The 27,967-nt window shown below is 39.8% G+C and overlaps 1 protein-coding gene across 1 annotated transcript in view; it reads right to left on the bottom strand.

Moving 5' to 3' along the window:
- RAB38 (RAB38, member RAS oncogene family) overlaps window positions 1-26,899 on the bottom strand; it is a 39,091-nt gene extending 12,192 nt beyond the window's left edge. Inside the window, exons 1-2 of the mRNA XM_001362328.4 lie at window positions 26,162-26,899; window positions 7,175-7,455 (exon numbers count right to left, since the gene is read on the bottom strand). Of these exons, the coding sequence (XP_001362365.1) occupies window positions 7,175-7,455; window positions 26,162-26,363 (483 nt within the window). The 5' untranslated portion in view covers window positions 26,364-26,899. The remainder of the gene's footprint in view (window positions 1-7,174; window positions 7,456-26,161) is intronic.
- Between the last annotated feature and the right edge of the window lie 1,068 nt (window positions 26,900-27,967).

Raw genomic sequence — 27,967 nt, 5'->3', positions numbered from 1 at the left:
TAATGATTTGCACTCCTATGGAAGGTGCTTTACAGGTCCCAAAAGCATATTCCTCCCAAAAGCCCCTGCACGGATGACAGTCTGCAGAATACATTGCCATTTTACAGATATGGAAACTGATGCCAAGAGAACAGAACAACTGAAAAATATACCCATGGTGACACAGCAAAGAAATGTAACTATGTTCAATCACAAAAATACATACAAAGGCTTCTGTGGAGTGAGCAGAACCAGAATGTTGTATACAGTAATAGCAACCAGGTACGATGATCAACTGTGAACAAATAATCATCAACAAGGCAACTCCAAGGGACTCATAATAAGAAAGACTTTCCATCACCATTGAAGAAACTGATGAAGTCTGAATGCAAATTGAAGCATTCCATTCTTTGTTTTATTTCCTCCATGAATTTTTCTCTAGTATAAGTGATATGGAAACATAATATGACAAACATGGAGATCTGTATTATATGAAAACCTATATGATATTACTTGCTATCTTGGGAAGGTGAGAGAGGGGAGGGAAAGAACATGGATCACAAAATGTCAGAAGATGATTATTAAAAATCATATTTACACATAATCTGGAAAAATATAATTTTAAAAATATAGGAAAGCTCAAAAAATATTTATCTATGTCCTGAGTATGGCAAATAATGAATCCTATGAAGTGGTTACATTTTTGGAATTTGCACTGCATATTTCCATTGGGTTAGAAACAATGATCATAATTTGTATGTAATGATAACTTTTAAGAGTATGAAATTCAAATAAACAAGATCACATCACAAGATTGCTTATTCACATGACTTGGGACCTGGCTGAGCTGGGATTCCAGTGGGATCTTAAGATTCCATGTCCATATGTCCTATAACAAAGCAGGCCCATGGAGTAAAATAAATTTTATGTATGTATGTATTTTATTTATTATTATTATTATTTTGATTTTTTTATGCCTGGAGTCAAGACATATCAGTTGAAGACTTTTACAATGCCTTACAACAAAGACTACATTGAGAGGTAGCATGCTTTAGTGAAGGAAGAAATTCAGGACATGGAGCCAGGAAAATAATCTCTTTTGAAGATTGGATTTGGGTATCTCCTGATTGTAACAATGAAGGTTTATTTATATTATATATATACATATGTATAAGAAAGTATAGTATTAAATTATACTTTCTTCCTTTATAGTGAAGCTAGAATTGTAATCCACAATCTATTTTTAGATTTTAATCTACAAAAAAGTGATAACTCAGTATTTTAAGTACATCTACCCATTTTAACCACAAAAAGATGCTAAGTAACCCAAAAAGATAAAATCTAACCAAAGAAGGTGAAAACTAAAGAGGGGATGGTCCTGGAGAAAAGCATCTGCTGTGATTGGTATACTGAAATTTAGGGGAGGTGGCACAAGAGAAAAAGATTCTTTAAAAAAAGGACAAAAGGTGAGAAGAAGAGATACTTAATTCGAGTTTTGATGGAAGGAGGCTTTAACTCGGAAGAAAGACTGGAAGACAGACCTTTGAGGAGTGACCAGAAGACAAAACACCCAGACTTCTTTCCATTTAGACTGTCATCACTGGTGAGTGAAAGGCTGACTTAGTGACCCTGCCTTTCTGGAGATGTGAAGCCTCTAGGAAAGGTCCATCCTCTTGAGACTTGCTTCCCCTGGCTGGGGCTTAGAAATTTCTAAATGGCTCAGAGGAAGCCAGAGTTTTCTCTCTCTCTCATTCCTTAATATCTTCCCTCTATTGTAAATAAACTACCATAAATTCATTTTACTTTAGTAATTCATTTGGGATTTAGAAATTTAAATCCCTGGTGACCACCTATTATATATTCAGAGTCCAACAACAATTAATTTTAACTCTCTGTAGGATTAAATAAATTACTTCCTCTCATCTCAGAGTCTCAGTGTCCTTATCTTTAAAATGGGGGACAGAAACCTAATTTATGGGGGGCAGCTGGGCAGCTCAGTGGATTGAGAACCAGGCCTAGAGATGGGAGGTCCTAGGTTCAAATCTGGCCTCAGACACTTCCCAGCTGTGTGACCTTGGGCAAGTCACTTAACTCCCCTTGCCTAGTATTTACCACTCTTCTGCCTTAGAACTAATACACAGTATTGATTCCAAGATAGAAGGTAAGGGTTTTAAAAAAGAATATATAATAATATTATGAGGAAAACACTATGTAACCTTTTAGAGCTACACCATATTAATGTAAATACTTACTGTCATTATTATATTTTGAATCCAATCTCAACATTCTTTCCATGAATTCATGAGCCTAGGGAAACTAATCCTGCTATAATATAGATGCAACAACCTCCAAAATAGCAAAGAAAAAGTTATAAAAAGGCAGAGTTGGTGGCAGCAAGATGACTCAGTGGATCGAGAGCCAAGCTTACAGAGGAAAGGTTCTAGGTTCAAATCTGATCTGATGGTAGCTGTGGGACCCTGAGCAAGTCACTTAACCCCCATTTCTAAGTCCTTTCCACTCTTTTGCCTTGGAACCAATACACAATATTGATTCTAAGAGAGAAGGTAAGGGTTTACTTAAAATTAAAAGAAAAAGACAGAGGCCATAATGGGCCTCCTTATAAAACATCAGAAATTATAGAATTCCAATGTCATTTATTTTCCCCTCACATTCTTCTCTTTGGGGCACACTCACAATTCATCAGAGGGATGGGAAAGTCTGGTGACACGCTGACACATCAGTGTGGGTTAAAGAACATCCCCTCTCTCTCCTCCTCGATCCCACCCCCACATACCAAAGCATCTTGCTCCAGGCCTGAGATATCTGCCAGGGCAATGCTAAAACACCAGTGAACCAGGATGGGCAGAGGGCCCAAATCCAGGAAATGCCTGAGTTAGGACAGCCGGGGGACATTCCAACACCCCCTGGAGACTGAAAGCAGAAGCTGCTATGAGTGCTCATCAGTGACTCACTCTTTCCCTGCCCTAGCTCCCATCTTACCTCTGCTTCATCCATTATCTCCCTGCAGCAACAGAAGGAAGGGCTCTCTCCACGGACCTGTGGCCTTGAGTGTCCCCCTAAATCTTGTGGGATTCCTTGAATGATCCTAAGTTCCCTTGCTTTCTCTAGGAGGCTGTCTACTCTCTCTGAATTCTCCCCATGCCTTAGCCCTTTGCCCAAGGAACACACAAAACTGGAGAATCAATATTGCATCATATACTATTGTGGGCAGTGAGGCAAAAGGGACCATAAAGCAAACAAGAGTCAGGAAGACCTGGTTAAAATCCAGTTTCAGATAAAATCCCTAATTGTGTGACCTTTGGCAAGTGACTTAAACCTCTGTATGCCTGGGAGGCAGCTACTTGGCTCTGTGGATAGAGTGCTGGGCCTGGATTTAGGGGAACCCGGGTTCAAATTTGACCTCTGACACTTATTAGCTGGGTGTCCCTGAACAAGTCACTTCACTCTCTTTGCCTCAGTCTCCTCATGTGTCAAATGAGCTAGAGAAGGAAATGGCAAACCACCCCAGCATCTTTACCAAGAAAAACCCAAATGTGCTTAAGAAGAGCTAGACACAACTTTAATGCCTGAACAACACTTTTACTACTGTCACTGAACCTCTGACCACCTGACAAAAGGATCCACTGTGTCCAAACTACTCCAGGACCCATACCAAGAACTCCCCAAGGATTGCTAAGGCCCTTGGGCTCACAAAGAGTAACACCACTGAATGACAGCAACATGACTACTAAACGAATGTGATATCTGACCTTGAACAAGATACTCCATCTTCTGACTCGGGACATTTTCACTAGCTGGTCTCTCCCAGGTTTGTGATCTTCTTTTTTTATTTTTAATTTGAAAACTATTTCTTTAATTTTATTTCTATTGTCATGCAAAACACACTTCCATGTGGGGGAACCCTGTAGAATGCATCATACCAAACCAAAATCCCAAAATAAAACCATAAATACACTGATGGGAAAGATGAGTCCAGCAGTTCTTTCTCTAGAATGTTACATAAGTCTTTCAGGATGGTCCCAGATCCCTGCATTGCTGAGAGTCAGGTCTGGGATTTTCTTCCCCCTCATCTCTGCCTCCTGGTTTCCTAAAGTCTCAGCTCAAACCCCACCTTTTACAGGAGCCTTTCACAACCTCCCTGTCTTTTCTCTGTTGATTATCTCCAACTTACCTTGTACACAATTATTTGCATTCTGCCTTCCTCATTGACTGAGCTCTTGAGAGCAGTGCCTATCTTTTTCCTTTTTATTTGGATCCCTAATACTTAGCACAGGGCCTGGCACAAAAGAATACTGAAGAGATGTTTATTGATGGTTGAATGAATTTCAGGTTGGAAGGAATCTCAGTGGCCTGTGAGTTCAACCCATACCTGCCAAACCGCTTTCCCTGCCATCTTCCCAACCACTATATGATGTAAGATCTCTGACGAGAGAGAACATGATGATCCCCAGGGCCACCCATCTACTTGTTCAGAAGTTTCTTCTTATAAGTCTACATTCAGGCAGAATGCTTCTAGTCCCATCACAATAGGACAGCCCTTGAAGACAGCTGGTAGATCCGTGGAATCTTCTCTTCTTTAGACCAAATGTCCTCAGTTTCTTCAACCAATCTTCATATAGCATAAACTCAAGGCCCTTTACCATATTGTTAATATATTAATTATTACCATATTATTAATATTGTACCATATACTATACTAGTATCAATATTGCTATTATATTATCAATATCTTTTTTTCTTAAAAACATAAAATAAAACATATCTTTTTTTTAAAACCCTTACTTCTATCTTAAAATTGATTTAAGTACCTGCTCCAAGGCAAACTAGTGGTAAAGGCTAGCCAATCAGGACCCATAGCTAGAAAATGTCTGAGGCTAGATCCTCCTGATTGCAGTTGGGTACTCTAGCCAATGAACTTACCTAGTTGCTCCTAACTATATCCTGCTTAAAATGTAGTGGCCAGAATCGAACACAAAACTCTATATGCAATCTAATCATGGGAAACAATAACAACATGGCTGTTCAGATGTTTTCAGTTGTGTCTGACTCTTTGTGACCCAATTTGGGGTTTTTGTGGCAATGATACTGGAGTGGTTTTCTATTTCCTTCTCTAGCTCACTTTACAAGTAAGGAAACTGAGGTAAACAAGACTGAGGGACTTGCCAAGTCATGTTCACCTTTGGGAAGTGTCTGAGACCAGGAAAATGAATCTATCTTCTGCACCACTTAGCTGCCCCATAACAGTAGTAACATCTCCTTACTCTCAAAAGCTGCACTTCTCTTAATGTACCCCAAGATTGCATTACTTTTTTGTTTTTTTTAAATAATGTCATATCATATCTTTTGACTTAGAGTGACCTTAAATACACTAAATTTTCCATATCTTTTTTTCTAGACAAACCTCAATCTAATTATTCTTCTCTCATCTTTGTACTTGTGAAGTTAATTTTTGGAAGCCAAGACTAATTCTTTATATCAATCCCTATTAAATTGCCTTTTATTTACTTTGGCTAAATGTTCAATTTGTCAAAATCTTGACCTTGTCTCTAAGTCTAGCCATGTCTCTCGGCATATATGTGCTCTTTCTGCATTTATCCAAGTCATTGATTAAAAAAATATTAAAAGAGAAAAAAAGGGCCATTTGGGAACTGTTCTACAGCAGGCCTTCTGATGACTATTCTTTGAGTCTGGAAATTCAATGAGTTATGAATATTTGTAGTATCATCTAGCCTATGATACTCCACTTTTTCCAGAGAAATAGCAAAAGAAACCCTACCAAATGTGCTTACTGAAATCTAAGGAAACTATAACAGTTCAGTAACCCTATCAAAAATAAGGATCTTAGATTAGTCTGGCATGCCCTATTCCTGATGGAACCATAATGGTTCTTTGTGATCACTGCTTCCTTTTTGTTTATTTACTAACTATTCCTTTAATAACCATCTTCTAGGTTTTGCTAGAAATAAAAGTAAAGCTCACTGGTGTATAATCTACACATTTTATTTTCTTCCTTCATTTTGAAAATTGGAACATTTGCCCTTTTCTGGGCATAACATATAATGGCCAAGTCACTTAGCCTCAATGCCTAGCACTTACTGCTCCCCTGACTTGGAACCAATACTTAGTATTAATTCTAAGATGGACAGTAAGGATTTTTTTAAATCTATTAATCAAAAATTATTTGTAAGAGTCTACAAAATGAAATGCACTGTGCTATATGCTAAGGAGATAGCGAAAAAATGAAAGTTACTTCTTTCAAAAAGAATCTACCTTTCTAATATTAAAAATACTGGTGATAAAATATACAAAGTTATGAAGAATAAAACAAGCAGAATCAAGAAAACATTACATATAGCAACAGAAATATTATTTGAAAAATAGCCTGTTCATGTCTTCCTCCAGAGAAAATAGAATGATAAAAAGAAACAAGCAAGACAGTTTTATATATACCATATCTTTTTGTCAAATGATACCCTTTCAGGATCAGCTAAATGCATCAGTGGATTGAGAGCCAGGCCTAGAGATGGGAGGTCCTGAGTCCAAATCTAGTTCCAGATATGCCCTAACAGTGTGACCCTGGACAAGCCACTTAATCTCTATTACCTAGCCCTTACCCCTCTTCTGCTTTGGAACAAATACATCATATTGAGTCTAAGACAGAAAGTAAAGGTTGGGTTTGTTTTTTTTAACAATGCCTTTTATATTTGGGGAAGGGGAGGGAAGGAGAGAATTTCTGGGATATTTTAATGTAAGAAACAAATAAATATTTTTAAAAGAATCTATCAACACATCTGTGATTTCTTTCAGCACCTAAAGATACAATAATTTATCCAGCCAGATAATTTAAATTCATCTAAGGTGCCCTAAGGTTTTTAGATTTTTAATGTGTTTAACATACATGCACACACATATTTATGGATCCATTTTTGTTTTTCAAAAACCCCTAAAAATATTCCTTCCAAACTGACTGTATTCAAGACAGCTACTGCCTGAAAAGTCAATATCTACTTACAGTTCTAATGACTTTCCTCTCTATTTTATGCTTATCTATGCTATGGCTGGTTTTCTATGGCGATGACCAGATTTCAAGCCTCCACCTTAGAAAAATGGAAATGTGTGATTTTTTTCACATCTGATACTAGCAAGGATGTAAGCTCATTAAAAATAAAATTACCTTTGCTGATGTTTCAAACCATCCTACAAAACCATTTTCCTTGCAGAACTGGTCCATCTTGAGTCCATTGTTGAGGAGCACATCCTTCCCTTGATCGCACTTGTTGGCCAAAAGAACTGCAGATACCGGTTTGCCATTGGGGAGAGTTAATTTGGCATCCAAGTCACTTTTCCACTTTGTCACTGCCTCGAAAGTGGCTGGCCTGGTGACATCAAAGACTATAAATGCTCCCATGGCTTCTCGGTAATAGACCCTTGTCATATTTCCAAATCTTTCTTGGCCTGTTAGAAACAGAGCAGAGAGCACACTTATATTTGTAATTTTATTAGAACTACAACTCCTAGGTCAGACTCCTTTTTTCAGTATAGTATCAATAGAGTATCAGCATGTTTTTCAAGGAGTGATCATAGTAAATCCAGAAAAAGCCATCATCAGGTGGAAGAGAATCAGAAAGAAGCACGAGCAGTAACGGGGACCTTCTCCTAGAAGGCAGGATGTGAAAGAAAGCCAGTGAAGTCGGGAGGTAAAGGAAGGAGGAAGCATGTTCCAGGCCCAGGGACAGTCGGCCTGCCAGGGAGGATGTAGAGACTGGGGAGAGGGATCATGGTGACGAGTGATGGGGGAGAGATACAGAAAAGGAGGAAGGAGATGGGTTTTCAAGTGCTCTAAAAGCCTAGCCGAGGATTTTATATTGGATCCTGAACATAGAAGAGAGACAGTGGAATTTACAAAGAGGGAAGAGAGAGAAGATCAAACCTGTACCATAGGAAGATGGGCTGGAGAGACTTGAGGCAGGGACAGGACATCCCACCAGAAAGCTGCTGCCATAATTTAGAAATGAGGAGATTTAGAAATAATTTAGAAATGAGGAGTGGCCAAGGAGGCCAAGGGGCACTTTGGAGGCAAAGAATGAACAGAACTTGGCAACAGATTGGATACTGGAGGTCAGAATGAAGAGTGGAGGGTGAGACCTGGCTTTGGGTTCAGACAGCTAGCATCATTCTTTGTCTTTGACAGTGCATGTGTCTCTCTAACTACATTGTTGATTTCTCTTCTCTCTCATGGATCTATGATCTCTATCATCCATCTCATATCTATTTCTGTTATCTCTCATATCTATGTATTGCTCTCTATTATATCTCTATCAGTTTCTATTATCTCTCATATATCTTTATCTATTATCTATCATCCATCTTCTATCTCTATTATCTCTATCATTGATCATTATCCTTTTTAGCTTTCTCTCTCTGCTTATCTACCCATCCTTCTACCCATCTCTCTCTCTTTCTCTCTCTCTTTACCTACCTACCCATCCACCCATCTCTCTCTGGAGAGATATATCTGGACATATCTGGAGAAGTGGGAAGGGGAGAAGAATCTTCCAATAACTTTTCTGCCCCGGTGTAACTTTGTGATCCAACCTGGACACAAAAAAAGGATGGAATGCCAGACTGCTTGTGAATTCATATTGCCTACCTAGGATGTATAAAACCAAAGTTCCTAAGTCAATTTGCAAAACATTAGTAAGTGCCTACTACTATATTCAAGATGCCATGGTCCCAAATTAGAAGATTTCAGAGACAGAATGAGCATTTAAAATCACCTTCTCCAGCTTCCTCAGGTCCAACATGATGAACCTGGTTAGTAATGATCTGGCCACGACCACCCGGGTAAAAACTAGCAGAACTGGGATTCTAAAACAGCTATTTGTAACTTTAAATACTGTTATCTTTCCAAAACTCCATGCTACTACCTCTTGGGCTAAGCACTAGATCTCTAGAATTTGTGCCATTAAATAAGCTGGCTAGTCCAGAGCGATCGGGTCATCTAGGTAACTCTGGAAAGAGAGCCAGGCTTGGAAATGAGAGTTCCTCTGTTCAGATCTTGATCTTAGATACTTCCAAGCTATGTGACCCTGGGAAAGTCACTTAATTCAAATTGCCTAGCCCTTGACATTCTTCTGTCTTTGAACCAATACTTATTCTACTGATTCTAAGACAGAAGATAAGAGTTTTGAAAAACAGATATTCTATTTGGAGGAAGAAACTGTGAGTAAGGCACATAATAATAGTCTTGGCAACACACTGCAATACCTGTAACACAAAAGTAATATTTTTATTTCCGCAATTTTTTAGCGTAGTCAATCAATGAAATAAAGTCTGTGGATGGGAAGAAGCAGGAAAGGAATTCATTCATATGACACATAACCCTTCAAATGAACTTCTACCTTTTCTAAATCAGTTTGGGGGTTGTGTGTGTGTGTGTGTGTGTGTGTGTGTGTGTGTGTGTGTGTGTGTGTGTTTGCTGAAATACACACGGGTTTCCTTTGATAAAGTTCATCGTGGCTGTGACATTTCAAGAAAAATGTATGGGTGTTCAGAACTCTAATTGCTTCTGGGCTTTTTCACGGTCTTATGATCCATTTCCGTGAACTAATCAGATGAGGGGCTAAGTCATGTGTTACTCAATAAGCCCCTTGTGAGGAGGTTTTTCACGTTGGAGGAAGGTGGCCTTTGAGAAGAAAGATTGTGTTTCATAACATGAGTTTTATCAATTTTTTTCTAGACAGTGAGAATCAAATGCATATCTGTGTTTATACTCATATACATACAGGAACAAAGGGATACAGGGGTGGGGAAGGGTAGGAAGATGGATAATTGGTTTTTTGGGGGAAATCAATTGTTGTTTACTGTGGCCACTAGGCTGTACAACTTTGATGTCTATCTTTCAAGTTTTTCTGCAAGACATCACACTCAGATTAGAGATGGCTCAGATTCTCAAACTTGGCATCACGGGTTTAGACTACGAAAGGCTCTCACAGGTCATCTGGCCCATTTCTTGCATTTTACATTGGATCAAGTTGAGGCTCAGATAAAGTTACTTACCCAAAGTCAAAGGCCTGAAAGGCAGCAGCAGAGCCACAGACTTAATTTAAGCTCAGGTAAGCAAAGTTACAAAGTCTCTTTTATACTGTATCCCACATTTTCCTCTCCTCCATCATTACAATTCAAAAATTAAGACGATAAACATTGATTAAGCACTTATAATGTGGTAAGCACATTGCTAAGGGCTGAATTCAACAAATATTTATTTAGCACCAATAAGAGCAAGGCAAGATTCCCAATTCTAGTAGGAAAAAAAAAGATGAAACAATCACCACTTTTCAATGAGCTTACATTATACTAATGAATAAGATATACTTCTCATGGTTGGTTTTGTTTTTTGGACTGAAAAATTAAGTTAAAATAAAGAGGGCGGGGCATCTGGGTGGCTCAGTGGATTGAGAGCCAGGCCTAGAGATGAGAAATTCTGGGTTCAAATCTGATCTTAGATTCTTCCTAGCTGTATGACCCTGGGCAAGTCACTTAATCCTTATTGGCTAGCCCTTACTGCTCCTTTGCCTTGGAACCAATACTCAGTATTGATTCAAAGATGGAAAGTAAGAGTTTAAAAAATAAAACTAAAAAGGACAATATAGCCCTTGTTTATCATTCGTTTTCTATATGCAAGTAGAGATTGGAAGCAAATTATGCTGATTTGGAGGGGAAGGGGAACACAGATGGGATTTAAAAAAAAAAACAGCAACCTTTACTATGCACTGGATATCCTTACTGGTTATCAAAATCACTATACAACGGTCCATTTTTGCCTATGTAGTCATAATCTATGTCCATTTCTATATGCTACATGATAAAACAATGAAATATCAAAAACAATGAAAATATCATTGGCTTAAGATTTTGTTTCATAAAGGTGAAGTGTTTGATCATAAAAAATATACTTTCAAAATCACATTTTAAATGGTGAGTTTACCCTCAATTCATTACTCTTACCTTCCACACCTAAAATTAGGATAATTCTCTGTTAATACAAAGTTTATAAATCAATCTATAATTAAGAACCCAAGTTAAAACACAAATTCTTTTGAAACAATTTAAATAAGTTTATAATTTTAATTAGAGTATGGAGTTAATTGTTTTGACAGCTTTTAACTGTTTTAAAATTCCTTGTTATCTTTCATCTAAGCATCTCAAAGTACTTTAATAATTAATGTTTATTCCACTGAAGATTCCCGTTTTTAAAATACTCCTTTCATTTTAATGACACGAGTCATCATTTTTTAAAAGATATAGTTTTAGTTAGTGGCAAAGGTAACATTAAAATTCTGGATACTAGATGTCTGTTTCTAGCTCAGATTTTTGAACTATTAAAATCTTTATAATTATTAGTAGAAATATAGCTTTTTAATAAAAATATTTTAAGATTGATAGAGAATATAATCTCTATATTCTTATACCTACGTTCTAATTTAAGGATAATACTAGTATTAGACCTAGTCTTAAGTCACTTAATACTCCCCCCCCCCCCCACCATGGCCTGGCCCTTACAGAACTGCCTTGAAACCAATACACAGCATTGATTCTAAGACAGAAGGTGAGGGTTTCAGAATTGAAATAGTATAGACAAAATGGTAGGAGGTACTGGTGTTGGACTTACAAAGGCCTGGGTTCAAATGTCACTCCAGAGGCTTTCTAGCTATGTTGCCATGGATGTATCACTTCATCCCTGACTCTCACTTCCCTCATCTATAAAATGGGGATAATAACATCTTTGGTCCCTACCTCATAAGGTTTTTATGAAGCTTATAAGAGTTAATACAGTTTCTAAACTATAAAGTGCTAATTGAAAACCAGTTATTATACTAAGGGATCTGAGATCCAGCCTAGAATAATGGCTAGAAGGAAGAGATGGGTTCAAATCTAGCTTCATACCCATATCAAGGTGATGATAGGCTAATTCTCTTAGAGCTTAAGTAGCCAATTACATGGCTAGAGAAAGTGTTTCCTCAAGTTTTACTACACTGTAAAATCACAGATTCTGGCCCATAAAAATAACATGGGGCTTGTCGTTCAGTCATTTTTCAGTCATTCTTTGTAACCCTTTTTGAGATTTTTCTTGGCAAAGACAATAAAATAATTTGCCATTTTCTAATCTGTCTCGTCTTACAGATGGAACCGAGACAAGGTCTTCTTGATTCCAAGACCAGAGCTCTAAACTTTAAGCCCAAAGCCCAAGCACCATGTAGCTGCCAATATGGGCTTAGTCTAAGCCAAATGTGAGCTTCCTCATTGAGAGAGAAAAAAAAATCAACTGCACAAGGCCAAATTTCCTTGTCTGCAAAATGAGCCGGTCAGACTTGACAGCTTCACAAGTCCATTTCGGCACTAGATCTGTCATCCTATAACCCAAGAACAGGCTTTTGGTAATAAGGAGAGGCGATGGGGCAGATGGACTGAGTTGGACTGGACCAGGAGGCATGAGGACAGGGTTAGAGTCCCTTCCCTCAGACCACCTGGCTGTGGGTGAGTCACTGATCTTTGAGCTTTAGCTTCCCCTTGTTGATGGTAAAATGGGCCAGGGGGCCAGGGGGTAGGGGGGATCCTTGCACTATGGAACAAGGTTATTGTGAAGAAAATACTTTGTACAACACTTGATCCTTGAGAGGTATTGTTTTGGATCAGGATTCAATGCATTGGAAGAAGGACTTTGGGATCCCTCTCTCCCCCCACAAGTCATCAAAGTATCCAAAGAGTCAGTCATTCAATAATTACTTATAAAGTATCTACTGTGTTCCAGGGACTGTGCTGAGCAGTGGAGATATAAAGAAAGGCAAACTAACTAAATAAATAGTTTTAGAGATAGGGTAAACAGCTGAGGGGTCCCTTAACAAGTAGCTTTAAAAAATCCATCTAAAAAAATGTATAAGAGATTATAAAGTGAATTTTACAGAAAGCTGGGGTCTCCATTAATATAAATACATTGAATATAAATAAAATATTTCAAAGTAAATGCAAAAGTGGGATCTCTGTAATAGTAACCTTAAAACTATTGCAAAAGTACCAGAGACTTCAAAATGAATTTTAACACATTTTTAAAAGTTTTAAAGAGATACACATATTTCCTTTTAGCTTAAAAGAAGAAGTTGATGTGACATAATTGAGAGAATGATGGCTTTGGGACCTTGCAAAGGTCACATGATTTCTCTATGCCTTGAGAAATTCATTATGATTTATTTACTAAGCCACAGATGGATGGATTGCAATCTAGTTCTGAGTTAGTGTACAACCGCAAAACATTTGTTCACTGTGAGGTATCATTTTGGACCAAGATTCACTGAATTAGATAAGGGCCAATAAGAATCCTCTATCCCTCCAAATCCTAGGATCCTAGATGTTGTGCCAAGTACTGTACTAAGCAGTGGGGATATATACAAAGACAAAATTAAATTAAGATCTATGTAGTGAGTTTCTGGAGTTTCCCCAAACTAATAAAATCCCAGATCTTAGTATAGTTTAAGATCTATTCATTCCAAAAGCATTTATTTTATATACACATTTTTATTTTTATATATAAAATTTTAAATTTTATATATAAAATATACTATATATACATAATATGCATATTATATATATATAATGTACCAAGCTCTGTGCTATGTGTTGGGAATATAAAGCAAAAACTAAATCATCCTAAATCTGAGGAGCTTATAATCCATTAGAAGTAAACAGTACATATTCAGAAAGATTAAATTTAAGACATAAAAAATCATATAGAAAGGTTTTTAATAAAACTGGCCTTATTTTGCTTGCCCTTACCTACTGGAAGTAATGGAATTTTAGCCAGAAACTGACCTAGATTTCTCCAGGCTGATCTACAGTACAGTGATTGCACTATTCTTTGTGGTGAAAGAGGGGAGGTGGTTTGGGGATTTGGATGAAAATCCAACAAAAGGAACCTGATAAAGGGCAGTCAGAGAGGAAGGAGGAAAAGCCAGGACAAAATGTCATGAAATCCTGAGAAAAAGTCTATGAGAAGGGCATGATTAACAGGTCAAAGAGGTTGAGGACTGAGAAAAGATGATCAGATCTGGCAATTAAGAGATCTCTGGCAACCTTAGAAAGAGCAATTTCTGTTGAAAGATGAGGTTGGAAGCCAGAGTGTGAAGGTGTTGATAAGTGAGTGGGAGGTGAGAAAATGGACATGAAATGCAGAAAGATTTTTCTAGGGGCTCTGACTGTGGGGAGAAGAGAGATAGATGGAAGAGATCAGCTCCTGGAAATGGCAGGCTTCAGTTAAGATTTATTAAGCATTTTGTTAAGAGCAGGAAGGAGTCCCAGGATAAGGGGAGAATGAAAATTAAGAGAGAAGCAGTAAAGGAAGGAGTTTGTTCTCAGAGGGTAGGATGGGGTGAAGGGCCTAAAAAGAAAGCTCATATGGAGAAGGGACATTTCTTCAAATCAAGGAGGAGAGACTGACAGGGGCCATAAAGGAAGCCTCCATTTTTCTGGAAGTGAGGCCCTCTCCTAACAGGAGCTAGGATGGGGAGGTCTGTGTGACATGATGGAGGAGATTACTTGAGACAGACACATGAGGAATATAAGAGAAAGTCAATTGTGAAATCAAGGAAGAGTAAATAGGATTATCATAGAGCAATGAGTGCCTACTTGAGTTTAACCAAAATATGATATGGGATTCAGTCAGTATAGTAATAATAATAATAACAAAAGTAATATAATCAAAAGAAGAATTCACATTTAAAACGTTTAACATTTTAAGACTTTTTGAAAGACCTAGATCAAATGAAATAGGAGTTTTAAAAACATTAAAATATAATATAAATATATCATAAATATATTATGTAATATAAAGAACTTGCATTTATATTTATCTATAACTTAAATAAAAATATAAATATATTAGAAATGTAAATGCGGTTCTTTTTATTAATATAATTGTGGTTATTATTATTGCTATTATGATGTCCATTTTAAGCATTGGCCTGAGTTTAAGTGACCTGACCAGGGTCATACAAGTAGTAAATGTCCAAGGCAGGATTTAAATTCAGAGCTTTCTGACTTCAGGTCCATCCACTGCTCTCTCTGCCACCTGTCATAATTATGTGACTTCTTCCATAGATGTTCAACAACATATGTGTAAGGAGCAGAAAGGGTGGATGGCAGAAGTAATCTTGAATTAGGGTTGGGAAAGAAATAACTGGTGAACATGATATAAAGTTGAATGATTTAACTCTAAGGCTGAGACTCTGAAGGGAGAACTTATTTAAACTCGAGGAAGGGGTGATGGCCAGGAAAAACAGAGACATTCGGGGTGACAACTTTGTGGAGATGATAGAAGAAAGCTTAGACAGAAAGGGATTGGAGGATAAGAGTTAAGATAAGATGGAAGAATTTCAAAGTTACAGATGGTGGAGGTTGAATAATACATATAACTGATGAGATTAAGGATATAGTATATGGTATAAATATATATTTATTATGTTATATAATTATATATAGTCCATATCCAAACATAAAGCATATATAGACTTATTTTATTTTATTCCTATATTTAATATACTATGATATTTATATAGTATAAGTAATATAATTTAAATTTATATAATATAATAAATATATACATCCATACCATATCCTATATCTTTGATTTCATCTCTATATAAACATATATATATCATATATATATATATAAAACATATATCTTGTAATAGCTGTAGCCCACATTCACCTGAGGAGGTTTATGGAAAATAAATCAACTTTTCTTCCCTTTTCAGGAGAGGAAGGTTATAGGTAAGGCTTATAAGATAATTAAATGTTAAACCCAAATGTAAACAAAGAAAAGAAAGGTAAACATTTGTTCAGACAGATGTAGGCTGTGGTTCTCATGGGTGACACCTGATGGTTTATTCATTCTTTAAGACTCTTGCCTCCCTGTTATTGTTCAGTCCTGGCAGACCCTTAGTGGCCCCATTTGGGGTTTGCATAATAGAGATACTGGGATGGTTTGCCATTTCTTTCTCCACTGAATTTTTCAGATGAGGAAATTGAGGCTGTGCAGTAGAGTTAAGGATTGGACCAGGGTCCACCGCTAGTAAGTGCCTGAGGTCTCACTCCATCCAATGTGACCAAATCTTCATGTGCCACAAGTAACAGAAAACCAAAATTTTCTAACTTTAAGCACAGAGCTCTCTCCACAACAGCAAGCCCCACTTTCTTGGGGCAGATCCTCATGACTTCCCATCAACGAATATTTACCATGTTCCTAAAATGTGCCAGGTGCTTGCATCAAAGACAAAAATGAGAAACCCTGACCTCAAGGAGCTTTTGGACAAAGCCAGAGAGGACGACATCTGCCTAGAGACAAGTCTATGGGAAAGAGCTAAATGGTGACTTGAAGGCAGAACAGAAGGAGCTGAGGGGGTTGGGGCAGGCTTCAGCCTGGCAGAAAGCAGAAGATCCTGAAAGATAGAGTTGAGGAGGGAGCACATTCCATGCTCGGGAGGTCATCCACACCCAAAGACCGAGGGTCATTTCTAGAGGAACAGACACTGTCCCATTTGGCTGGGCCGAAGTTAGCCCTAAATCCCTAAAGAGGAACAGCATGTAAGAAAATGGAGAAGCTAGGAAGGGGCCCCTCTGAAAAAAATGCCAAATGGGGGGTTACATTGATTGTAGAAGCCACAGCTGCAGCAGGGACAATGGGGGCCTGAGCTAGGCTGGAAACCATCTAGGTCACTAATGGCAAACCTTTTAGAGATGGAGAGCTGAGCCATCCACCAGACTGAGTGCCATGCCCCTCCCCCCACCACAGGCTGTGTGCCCAGCCTCCCTTACCCCATACAGTGGAGGGAGGAAACGCTCCCATTGGGTTACTGGGCAAAGGGGTGGGTCAAGTGAGAAATGTCCTCCCATTGGGCTACTGGGCAAAGGGGTGGGTCAAGTGAGAAATGTCCTCAGTAAGTGTAGAGAGGGGGAGGGGAGCAGCCTGAGCTCTCTGCTCCCTTCCAGCTCTGCTGCCTGTGAGTCGCCCACCTTACCAGCTATGTGCTCCTAGTGGGCTGCTGGGCATAGGGGTGGGGGAATGTGAAAAAATGTTGTCAGGCACAGTGGGGAGGAGGATGGAAATAGTTCCACTCGAGTCCCTCTGTCTTTCTAGTAACAAACTCTTCAGAGGGGGGACTGGCCATGTGCCCACAGAGAGCACACTCCATACCATCTTTGGCACCCATGCCATAGGTTCACCATCACTGATCTAGGCTGAGAGAAGGCGGCAGATGAAAGAGATAGAGAGAGATAGGACAAGACTCAGGTGCTGCCTAGATTGGGAATAGTGAGGAACAAAAGGAACAGACAGCTGTGGTATCCTCACAGTGACTAGGGAAACTAGAAGAGACTAAGGGAGCAAGGAAAGGCAAATGTGGTGATGTTCGACTGTTTGGAGGCTGAAGGACAGAGATGTCTGTTCAGAATCAGGTCTGCTGGCCTCCCATTCTCTACTGATTCCCACATCCTTCATTCTGATGAGGACCCAGGACATCCCAGGATAGCTTTACTTAAGCAAGACCTGGATTTAAGTCAGGCAGAGTGGCACAAAGTCATCAGCCTCACACTCTCTTCCACAGTCATTGTGGTCTAGTGATGGCCCAGGGGGCAGCAGACAATCGATATCTGCCACAGCTCTAAGCCCTCCATAGCACCTGCTTCAGCTTCCCTTGGAATACATTGTTCTCATGTACCCATTCCCCCAGGAGGAATGTTGCATGCTTGGGGTGGACATTCCCATGATTTCCAATAATTGAAGGCTTCTCACTTATCCTCAGGCCAGTGTGGCCCATCTGTCTAGATGGCTTTCCTAAGGGGCAGTGGCTTTGCATGCCACAGCTTCTAGGGAGTTGGGGGAAAGGCAGACATCAAAGGTGAATGAGCAGCCTGAAAAGGGTTCAAGCCCTCCTGGCAGGGCTGCTAGTCCTCTTGAACAGCCCTCCAGCCCCTTGAATCCCACAGAGCACCACTGAAAGGACTCCTGAGCCATCCAGAGACTGTAACTGCTCCCTCTCAGCTAGGCCAGCCTACAAAGAAACACTTCTCACTTGTGCCATATTCCTTACTCCTTCCATTTCGCATCCTGATATGCTCTTTCACTCACTAACCAAAAAAAAAAAACAAAAAAAAAACAATCTACCTCACCAAAGTGTGATAGTACACAGCACTGCTACCAATCTGTTTTAATGGAAAAAGCCCTGGAATGAGCATCAGGAGACTCGGATTCTCAGCGTGGCTCTGCCCCCAACTCCCTGAGTGACCCTAAACCAGTCACACTATACCACTGTTTCCTCGTCTGGAAAATAAGGAGGGGAGACCACATGGTCTCTCTCAGAGGTGTCTTCCACAGCTTTAAGTCTGATATTTTCCCCTTAAGGCAGTATTCACTTCCCTCTCTTTCTCTCAGGGATTTATGGATTGTCAAAAATAAGAAGACAATGTAGAAAGATTTTTTTTTAAATGGTCACAAATAGAGTATTTCATTTGTAATCTTAAAAATGAGGAAGCATAGAATTAGGGGATGATTTTAGGAAAGCAATCCTTATAAATAAACCATGTGTTTCCTGATGTTCCTATTTATTCCAAAGAAGATGTAAAGGAATAATAATAATCACTCTTAAATTTAACTTTACTGTTTTCAAAACACTTTCCTCACACAAACTTAGTGTATTATCATACCTTATATAAAGATGAAGAGATTGTGGTTCAGAGAAGTTAGATAATTTACCCATGGATGACTGTTACTAATACTTGAACCCTAGACTCCTGGATCTCAGTCCAATGCTTTTACCACTTCAGAAACTCTTCTCTACGGGGGATTATTTAATTTCTATCTGCAAAGTCTTTTTGATGATAATCTGAGCTAACTGAGTCAACATAATTGTATTAATTACATATCACTTATTATATAATTATTACATTGTATATCATGTAATATACATATAATGTAATTTATTTCAGTGCTTACTATAATTCTGTCCATTTTTTTAGTCTTCTGGCTGTGCCTGATAGCCACACTCTTGTTCTGGCTGTCACTATCATTGAACAAAAGAGCAGAATGGAATATGATGAAATTTAATAGGGATAAATATAATTAATGAGTCACATTTGGGTTTAAAAAAATTCCCCTCTACAAGTAACTAGACAGAAGTTTATGTAAAAAAAAATCTCAATATCCTAGTGGACCCAAAGCTCAATATTAATTAACCATGAGACAGGGCAGCCAGAAAAATTCATGAGACTTTAGACTACATTAACAGGGGTAGAGCATCCAGAAATAAGGAGACAATTTCAATGGACTCTACCCTAGTCCTACCATATTTAAAATATGGGATTCAGTCCTGGACAAAGCATTTTAGGAAAGACACTGTTCAGGAGAGAATAATAATGATAGTGAAGGCCTTCAAGTTCATGCCACAAGACTGAAGGAACTGGGAATGTTTATCCTAGAGAAGACTTCTCAAGGAGCATAGTGAGGGAACAGAAGAAAAATGTAGTGACTCATCCATGGTTACAAAGGCACTAAGTAGAAAATCCCCAGGTCCAAGTCTCCAAAGCTAGAAAGTCTTCAAGTATATCACGCTGTCTTCATAACAACGGCCTTCCAATTTTGTATGGCTCCCACCTGGAAGAGCCACTCACTCTAATCCATCATCTATCAGTCAACAAAGTTGATTTAACTAGGGCACAAGACTCACTGCGTCACTACCCTTCTCCATAAACTCCAAGGGGCTCCCTATCACCTTCCAGAATCAAATGTAAAATCCTGTTTGGCCTAACATTCAGAGCCCTTTCTAACATGCCTCCTCCTCCCTCTATTGTCCTCCTTGCTTTTCCTCAAACAAGACACTCCATCCCCCATTTCAGGCATTCTCCATGGTCTCCACCATAGCTGGAATGTTCTTCCTCCTCATCTCTTCAGCCTTTCCAGTTCCATTCAAATCCTAGCTAAAATAGGACCTTCTTTATGAAGTTCTTAATCTCCCTTAATTTTAATATTTCTCTTTATTATCTTTAATTTATCCCTTATGTATATACATATTAAATTATATATTACATATATATGTATCAATAATATAATTTGTTTTGTGTGTATATATTAATGTGTATAATATAATTTTATTATATCTGTATTATATAATGTAATTTTATTTTTACCTGTATTATAATATAATTGTATTATATAGTTATTATGTAATATAATTGTATTTTATCTATATTATAATACAATTTTAGTCTATTTTATTTATTATATTTTATTAAATGTCTACATATCTATAATATAAAATATTACACATATATCTTGCTTGTATATTTGTTGTCATTAAGTCATTTCAGGCACATATGACTCTTTATGATCCCATTTGGGATTTTCTTGGCAAAGATATTGGAGTAGTTCGCCATTTCCTTCTGCCACTCATTTTACAGATGAGGAAACTGAGACACACTGAGTGAAGTGCCTTTGCCCAGGATCACCCAGCCAGGAAGTGTCTGAGGTCACATCTGAACCCTGGAAGACTCATCTTCTGACTTCAGGCCATCTGGAGGAATAATGTATTATTTTACCCTTCTGACTGCAAAGATTAAGTAAGCAGGGTGCCTTTACCAAGCCTAAAGGAACTTGGCACACTCTGAATTTCCACTGGTCTTGCTCACCTGTGAAAATGGACTCTTTCCCTTCCCCGTCCATGTCTCCTCCTTACACTAATTCCCTCCCCACAAACTTAAGCTCTGCTCTTCCCCAGCAGGGTAGGACTCGGAGCTGACATGGGTAAATCAGTGAAGGGGAATGAGGCTGGAGAGTAGGGAGAGAGTCTGCAGAGCCCATCCCCAGAGCAAGGGGGTGTCTTGATGTCTACAAGCATCTGCATGCCCCAGAATCGCAGATACACTTCCCAGATCCCTCTATGCCACCATCTGGAGTTCTATTTTCATTTCTGCAGTACCCACAGAATTCTGGAAGAATAGAATACTTCTGTATGTTACAGAGAGATTATTTCATTTTCTCTCTGGACTCCTACCACCTGGCCAGAACGCCCAAAATATATAGTAGGTTTAGAATAGGTAATAAATAAATTGTAAGTACATAAATAAGGGGCAGCTAGGTGCTAAGCACTGGGCTTGGAGTTAAGGAGATCTGAGTCCAAATCCAGCATCAGATACTTACTCATTTTATGACCCTGAGCAACTCCTATTATAACCCCTATTTGTCTCAATTCCTCATCTGTAAAATGGGAACACACAGAGAAGAAAATGGCAAAACACTCCAGTATCTTGACCAAGAAAGCCCCTGGACAAGAATCCACGGGGTTACATGGACTCAGACATAACTAAACCACTGAACAACAACAAATGAAGTGTCAATTGATGGACAGGATTTTGGACATCATCTAGTCAAGCTCATTTCATTTGATTTTTAAAAATCATCCACAAAAACGGAGCTTGAGACTTAAGAGAAGCAGGTCTAGTACTGGGGTTTGGGTCCTCCAAATCCTGGTTCAGTATGCTTTTATTGCTCTAATGATCACTCTTCACATTTCTATACTAGCTTAAAGCTCTCAGAGACATTTTCCAACACCAGTTCTTCAAGGTAAGTCATTACAGAAATGAGGAGACTAAGTGAGCTCAGAAGTGATTGTGCTTTATAGAGTAGGGAACATCTAAGTTCAAAACCTATTCCAGACACTTTTACCAGCTATGTGGCCCTGGGCAAGTCACTTAATCTTTGCCTGCCTCAGTTTCCTCATCTGTAAAATGAGTTGGAGAAGGACATGGCAAACCACTCCAGTATCTTTACCAAGAAAACCCCAAATGGGGTTACAAAGAGTTGAATATGACTGAAAAACAACATAATAATAAAAGGAGGATAATGATAGAACCCCCATCTCAGGATGGCTGTGAAGATCAAATAAAATACAATTTGTAAAGCACTTTGCAGACTTTAAAGTGTGATATAAATTCAAGCTATCCTGATTATCATTACATGAATCCAAGTTTTTGTACAACAAATGTATGCTCTCACCTAGCCAGTGCTGGTGGACCTTTTAGAGACAGAGTGCCAGGCCCTTTCCCCAACCTACCAGACTCCAACTCTTCCCCTTTCTATTTCTATAACATCACAATTGACCCCTTCTCTCTACTCACCCATTTATCACCTTTAACACTTTGAAATCAATGGTATCCAACTCAATGGGGAAGGTGGAGGCAACTAGGTGGCTTGGTGGATTCAATGGGTTTTAGAAAGTCCTGGATTCAAATTTGACCTTGGATATTTCCTGATTGTGTGGCCCTGGGCAAATCAACTAAACTCAGTTGCCTAATCTTTACCACTCCTCTGCCTTGGAACCAATTCACAGTATTGATTCTATGATATAAGGTAAGGGTTCAAAAAAAAAAAAGTAGAAACTGGGAAGCTAATGCATAGGGATCCCTTTTCTTGCATGATGATTTGGTTTAAAATGATTTGGTTTAAAATATGAAATTACCTTGTTTTGGTGTATATTTAGTTAAATCTTTCCCAATTTTAGTTTCTTATTATGATTTCTATTTGCTTTGATTTCAATTTATAATGTTAAATATTTCCCAATTACATTTTAATATGATTCAGGTACACTAAGGAAGGTTCTGAGCCTCCCACAGCTCCAGGCATTTTGTTTGACAATTCTGTCCTAGATTATTACACAACTAATTGGTCTTCCTGTCTTAAGTTTCTCCCTTCTCCAATCCAACCTTCACACTGCTGTCAAAGTGATTTTCTTTCAGCTCAGATTTAGCCACATGACTCCTTGGCTCAATAAACTCCGGTGGTTCCCTTTTACCTCCAGGTTTATTCCAGGATAAAAATATAAAAACACCTATGTTTAACTTTAAAAGCCCATAACAATCTGGGCTCCAAAATCAGTTTTCTCAATGTACATCACCCTCCCTTCAGAACTCTATAATACAACCAAACAAGTTTGGTTTTTTTGCCATTCCCCTCACCTTTGCAGTGCCCATTCTCCCATCGCTGAAATGCCTCTCCTTTTCTTTTCTTACACCCTTGCTTTCTGCATTAGAATCAATACTGTGTATTGGCTCCAGGATAGAAGAGTGGTAAGGACTAGGCAATGGGGTTAAGTGACTTGTCCAGGGTCACACAGCTGGGAAGTGTCTGAGGCCAGATTTGAACCTAGGACCTCCCATCTCTAGGCCTGACTCTCAATCCACTGAGCTACCCAGCTATCCCTCCCAACTACCTTGTATTAAACATTCTATCTATCTATCTATACCATTAGAATTTAGGATCCCTGAGAAAATAATTTTTTTTATTTTTTGTATAGGTGATTTAATGGTTAGAATATCAGGCCTGGAGTCAAGATAGGCTGAGTTCAAATCTGGCCTAAAACACTGTGAGACTCTGGGCACATTATTGAATTGTTTGCCTTAATTTCCTCATTCCAAAAATGGTGATAATAATAGCACTTACCAGAAGGGTTGTTGTGGGGATCAAATGAGACAATCATTGCACAGTGCCTGGCACATATGTATAAATGTTAGTTATTATTATCATTATTATTATTATTATCTTTAATACCTAGCACATTTGTGGCACACAGTAGTACTTAATAAATGTTTGTTGATTAACTGAAATATGTTGCAGGTACAAATATATGTTAAACACTGACTTTTTAATGAGGGGATTGCTGTTTTGGCTAGGCCTATGCTGTCACATCAGCCCATAGGCTAACAACCAGATCACTCCATTTAAGAGATTTATGTTGCTAAGCACTCAAAATTATTTCTAAGATATTTAGCTATTGAAATGTCAGAATTTGACTCTCCAACATATGCAGAAATTGCAGAGTTAGATTAAAACCCAATGGAAGGGGAAACTTTCTAAAATGATCACAGATCTGTCTCCCACAGGAAAAAGCTTTCCCTGAGAAGTGATAAGTTTCTCCTTATTTTGTTAATTCAGTTATTTTGGTTTTTATCTGGCCCTTCGTGACCCATTTTTGGAGTTTTCTTAGCAAGGATGCCATTTCATTCTCCAGCTTCATTTTATAGATGAGGAAACCTAGACAGACAGGATTAAGTGGCTAGTCCAGGATCTCACTGCGAGTACCTGAGGCCACATCTGATCTCAGGTCTTCCTGACCCTAGGCCAGGTGCTCCATCCACTCCACCACCTCACTGCCCCAGGAAAGGTTGAAAGACTACTTTGGTTCCTAGTAGAGTCCCAGTTTAGGTTGGACTTTGCTGCTGAGGTATTCCAACAAGATGGGAAATGCCTTAATTCTTTGTTTCTGTGGTGAAGGGATTCTTTCATGCCCAGCTATGCTTGAGCTAGACTCCCTTCCATTGATTTTGTGACTTAAACCCCACCCCACCTCGTGCCCCCAGGCCCCAATGCCTGACCTGAAGTGTCCAAAACCCACTTATGATTTTAAAAAAGTACCCCAAATCTTATTTTTTTCCACCTGATCTCTGCATGTGAAGTTCTGGGCTGAGTCAATAAATCCATGACTGGCTGAGACAGCAGGCCAGGGCATGCCTGCAGAATGTGCCTCGAAAGTATTTTTAGTCAGGTCCTGCCAACACTTTAAAGTTAAGAAAGAAAGAAAAAAAGAAAGAGAGAGAGAGAGAGAGAGAGAGAGAGAGAGAGAGAGAGAGAGAGAGAGAGAGAGAGAGAGGGAGGGAGGGAGGGAGGGAGGGAGGGAGGGAAAGAGAGGGAGGGAGGGAGGGAGGGAGGGAGAGAGAGAGAGAGAGAGAGAGAGAGAGAGAGAGAGAGAGAGAGAGAGAGAGAGAGAGAGAGAGAGAGAGAGAGAGAGAGAGAGAGAGAGAAAGAGAGAAAGAGAGAAAGAAAGAGAGAAAGAGAGAAAGAGAGAAAGAGAGAAAGAAAGAAAGAAAGAAAGAAAGAAAGAGAGAGAGAGAGAGAGAGAGAGAGAGAGAGAGAGAGAGAGAGAGAGAGAGAGAGAGAGAGAGAGAGAGAGAGAGAGAGAGAGAGAGAGAGACTTTCTAGCAACCCGTAACTCCCTGACCTGGCTGGTTTTTGAGATCTTTAATGGCCCAGTCCATGCCCTTGCCAGCCTGGCTGGCATGACCGCTCTGAAGATGCAAGGGTGACAACCCGGCCAGAGCACATGATGGAAAAGGCTAAGCAGGAACTGGATGAGCCCAATACAGTTTCATCATCATTCCAGCCGCAAAATGCAGGTCAAGGCTGGCTCTCCCTGACCTGACTACAGTGAAGGCACTTCACATACAAGAAACAGGGGCCTGTTCCCCCCCCCCCCCACTGTCCTGGGGCAGGCCCTGGGCAACAACTCAAAGGGGACAATATGAGCAAACCAGGGGGGATGTGGGGGCTGGGATGAGAACCCCAATTTAGAACTGTGTAGACTCTCCCTGGAGAAACTGGAGAAAAAGGACTCTGATTTACAGAATTTCTAAACTGGACAGGAAAAGGTGGCAGTTTGGAAGTTTAGGGAAAGAGTGAGGGAAGGAGGGGGGAGGAACACACAGAGAGACAGAGACGGAGACATGAGGAGAGGGAGAGAGAAAAGAATGAGAACTGTAAACATACAAACATATATACTAGCGCATGTAAATAGGTATGCATATATGTGTGTATACATGCATGTAGACACGTGTGTAGATAATATACACGTATTCACAGCTAATGCTGGAATTTGCTTTGCTTGACTATGCATATTTGTTACAAGGTTGTTGTTTTTCCTCTCCCAAAAGGGGGAGGGGGAACAGGAGGTTTTTCTTTCCTTGTTATTTAAAACAAACTTGAACATTTAATTAGAAAAAGAGAGGGCTCCCGTGCCCCAGAGAATGGGAACTCCCAGAAAATTTGGTTGAAGCAAACCTAAGAAACACAATTATTCGAGTCCTCTGGGAGGAAACTTCGTCTCGCTCCTTCACCAAGTTTTGCACCAACTCTCAGAAGTTCCCCAGGCAGCAGCCGCCCTGCGCCTATGGGATGAGCCATAGAAACAGGACCCCATGAAACCGTGTTTGGTCCCGGGATCTAGAGGAAGCCCTGACCCTAGCCCCGGCCCGCGGGGCGGCACGGCCCCTCCCGGCCGGCCGCACTCACCCGCGATGTCCCAGAGCTGCAGGCGCACCACGGTCTCCGGGTCCCACTGGAGGACTTTCAAGGCGAAGTCCACTCCGATGGTGGCCCGGTAGTGGGAGGAGAAGTTCTGGTGCACATAGCGCTTGATGATGCTGGTCTTGCCCACGCCCAGGTCGCCGATCACCAGCAGCTTGTAAAGATGCTCCCTTGGCTGGCTCTGCATTCTGCCTCTGCGCCCAAGCCCAAGCCGGCAAGCGCTATTACAGGCCCTGCGCACCCGGCGCAGGAGGGGCGCAGCCCCAGGAGAGACCCGGGGTGAGTCTGAGAGTATGTGTGCGTGTACGTGAGGGAGGGAGTTTGTGTGTCCCGTTGAGAAGCCAGGGGAGGCAAAGAGGAGAAACTGGGAGGAGAAAAGAGGCGGGGCAGGCGGGGCTCCGCGCCCGAAGACCGCCCTGCCTCTGCCCTGGGAGGCAAAACTCTGCCCTGACTTAGGGGGAGGTGAGGGAGAGAAGTGAATCTGAGGGAGAGGGACACTGAAGCTTAGCACGTGCGGAGCGTGGAGGTAGGGGTGGGTAATTGAGGGGGTTCTTAAAGTGCAAAGGGACGCGGAATGGAAATGCCGGAAGCTTTCCTCTTTTATATCTCTTTGTATCTCTCCACTTCTGGACTTTGCGGACGACCTCCTGGGATGCCACACTGTGGCCGGGAGGTGACCTCGCGGAGGAGGAGAGCGATCTTCTCCTAGAGCTGAGCTGAATTGAATTGAAAACCCTGGAAGATTTGTCTTCAAGGACCATTCTGTCACATTCGAGGGCGTGTTGTTTCCTTGGTGGAATACCAGGGCTTCATCACTGTTGACAAATTACTTATCAAAGTTTCCCTCTTCTCCTGGGGCAAGTGGACACTGTGACTCACCTAGGTTTTTTTAAAATAAAAAGCTAAAGTTCCCACAGAACTAAATTTCTAATCCTTGATTCTAATTAGGTTATAGAGAAGGTAAAAAAAAAAGTTCACATTTCTCCAAACCTCACTCTAAAATGTGGGTGATAGTGCTGTCTTGTCAGGGAATCGCTAATTAAAATAATTAGAAATTCTTTTGTAAATATCAATTGGTAATTCCTCTCTTTTCCTTTTTTAAAAAACAACAAAAACCCTTGCCATCTGTTTTAGAATCAATACTGTGCTTTGGTTTCTAGGTGGAAAAGAGGTAAAAACAATGTAGAGTAAGTGATTTGTCCAGGGTCACACAGCTAGGAAGTGTTTGCAGCTAGATTTGAACCTAGGACCTCTCATCTCTAGGCATTGATCTCAGTTCCTACCTTTCTTTTTAAGGACTACATTTTATTGGGTCAGTAATGGCGGAATGGGTTGTATTTATCTTTGTCAGACACCTAAAGACACCTTATTCCTTTTTTGATTATTATTGAGTAAGAAATATCAAGAGGCAAGCATGGGATAGTGGCTAGAGAGCTAGTTTTGGAGACAGGAAATGAGTTTAAATCTTGCCTCTGATACATGTTAGCTGTATCATCAAGGACAAGCCGCTTTAACATCCATCTCAGTGCAGCAGACAAATTTTCTAAAACTAAGTTATGTAGTTCAGTTGTTGATATGCATCTGGGAATGCAATTTCCTTATTGAAAGTTGCCCACACCTCTGATATCACTGGTCTAATACCCCCCCCCAAAAGTTTAAAATGAAAACAAGAGAATAATAAAATCAACAACTGAGGAGGAGGAGGAGGAGGAGGAGGAGGAGGAGGAAGAGGGTGGTGGTGATGGTAGAAATGAAAGATATTTCCTTAATGCTTTGAGGTTTACAAAGCAT

Source organism: Monodelphis domestica, chromosome 4 (assembly GCF_027887165.1).
Source record: "Monodelphis domestica isolate mMonDom1 chromosome 4, mMonDom1.pri, whole genome shotgun sequence".
Taxonomy (NCBI): Eukaryota; Metazoa; Chordata; class Mammalia; order Didelphimorphia; family Didelphidae; genus Monodelphis; species Monodelphis domestica.
The sequence above is the reverse complement of the archived record's forward strand: the minus strand, read 5'-3'. Positions and strand labels throughout refer to the sequence as shown.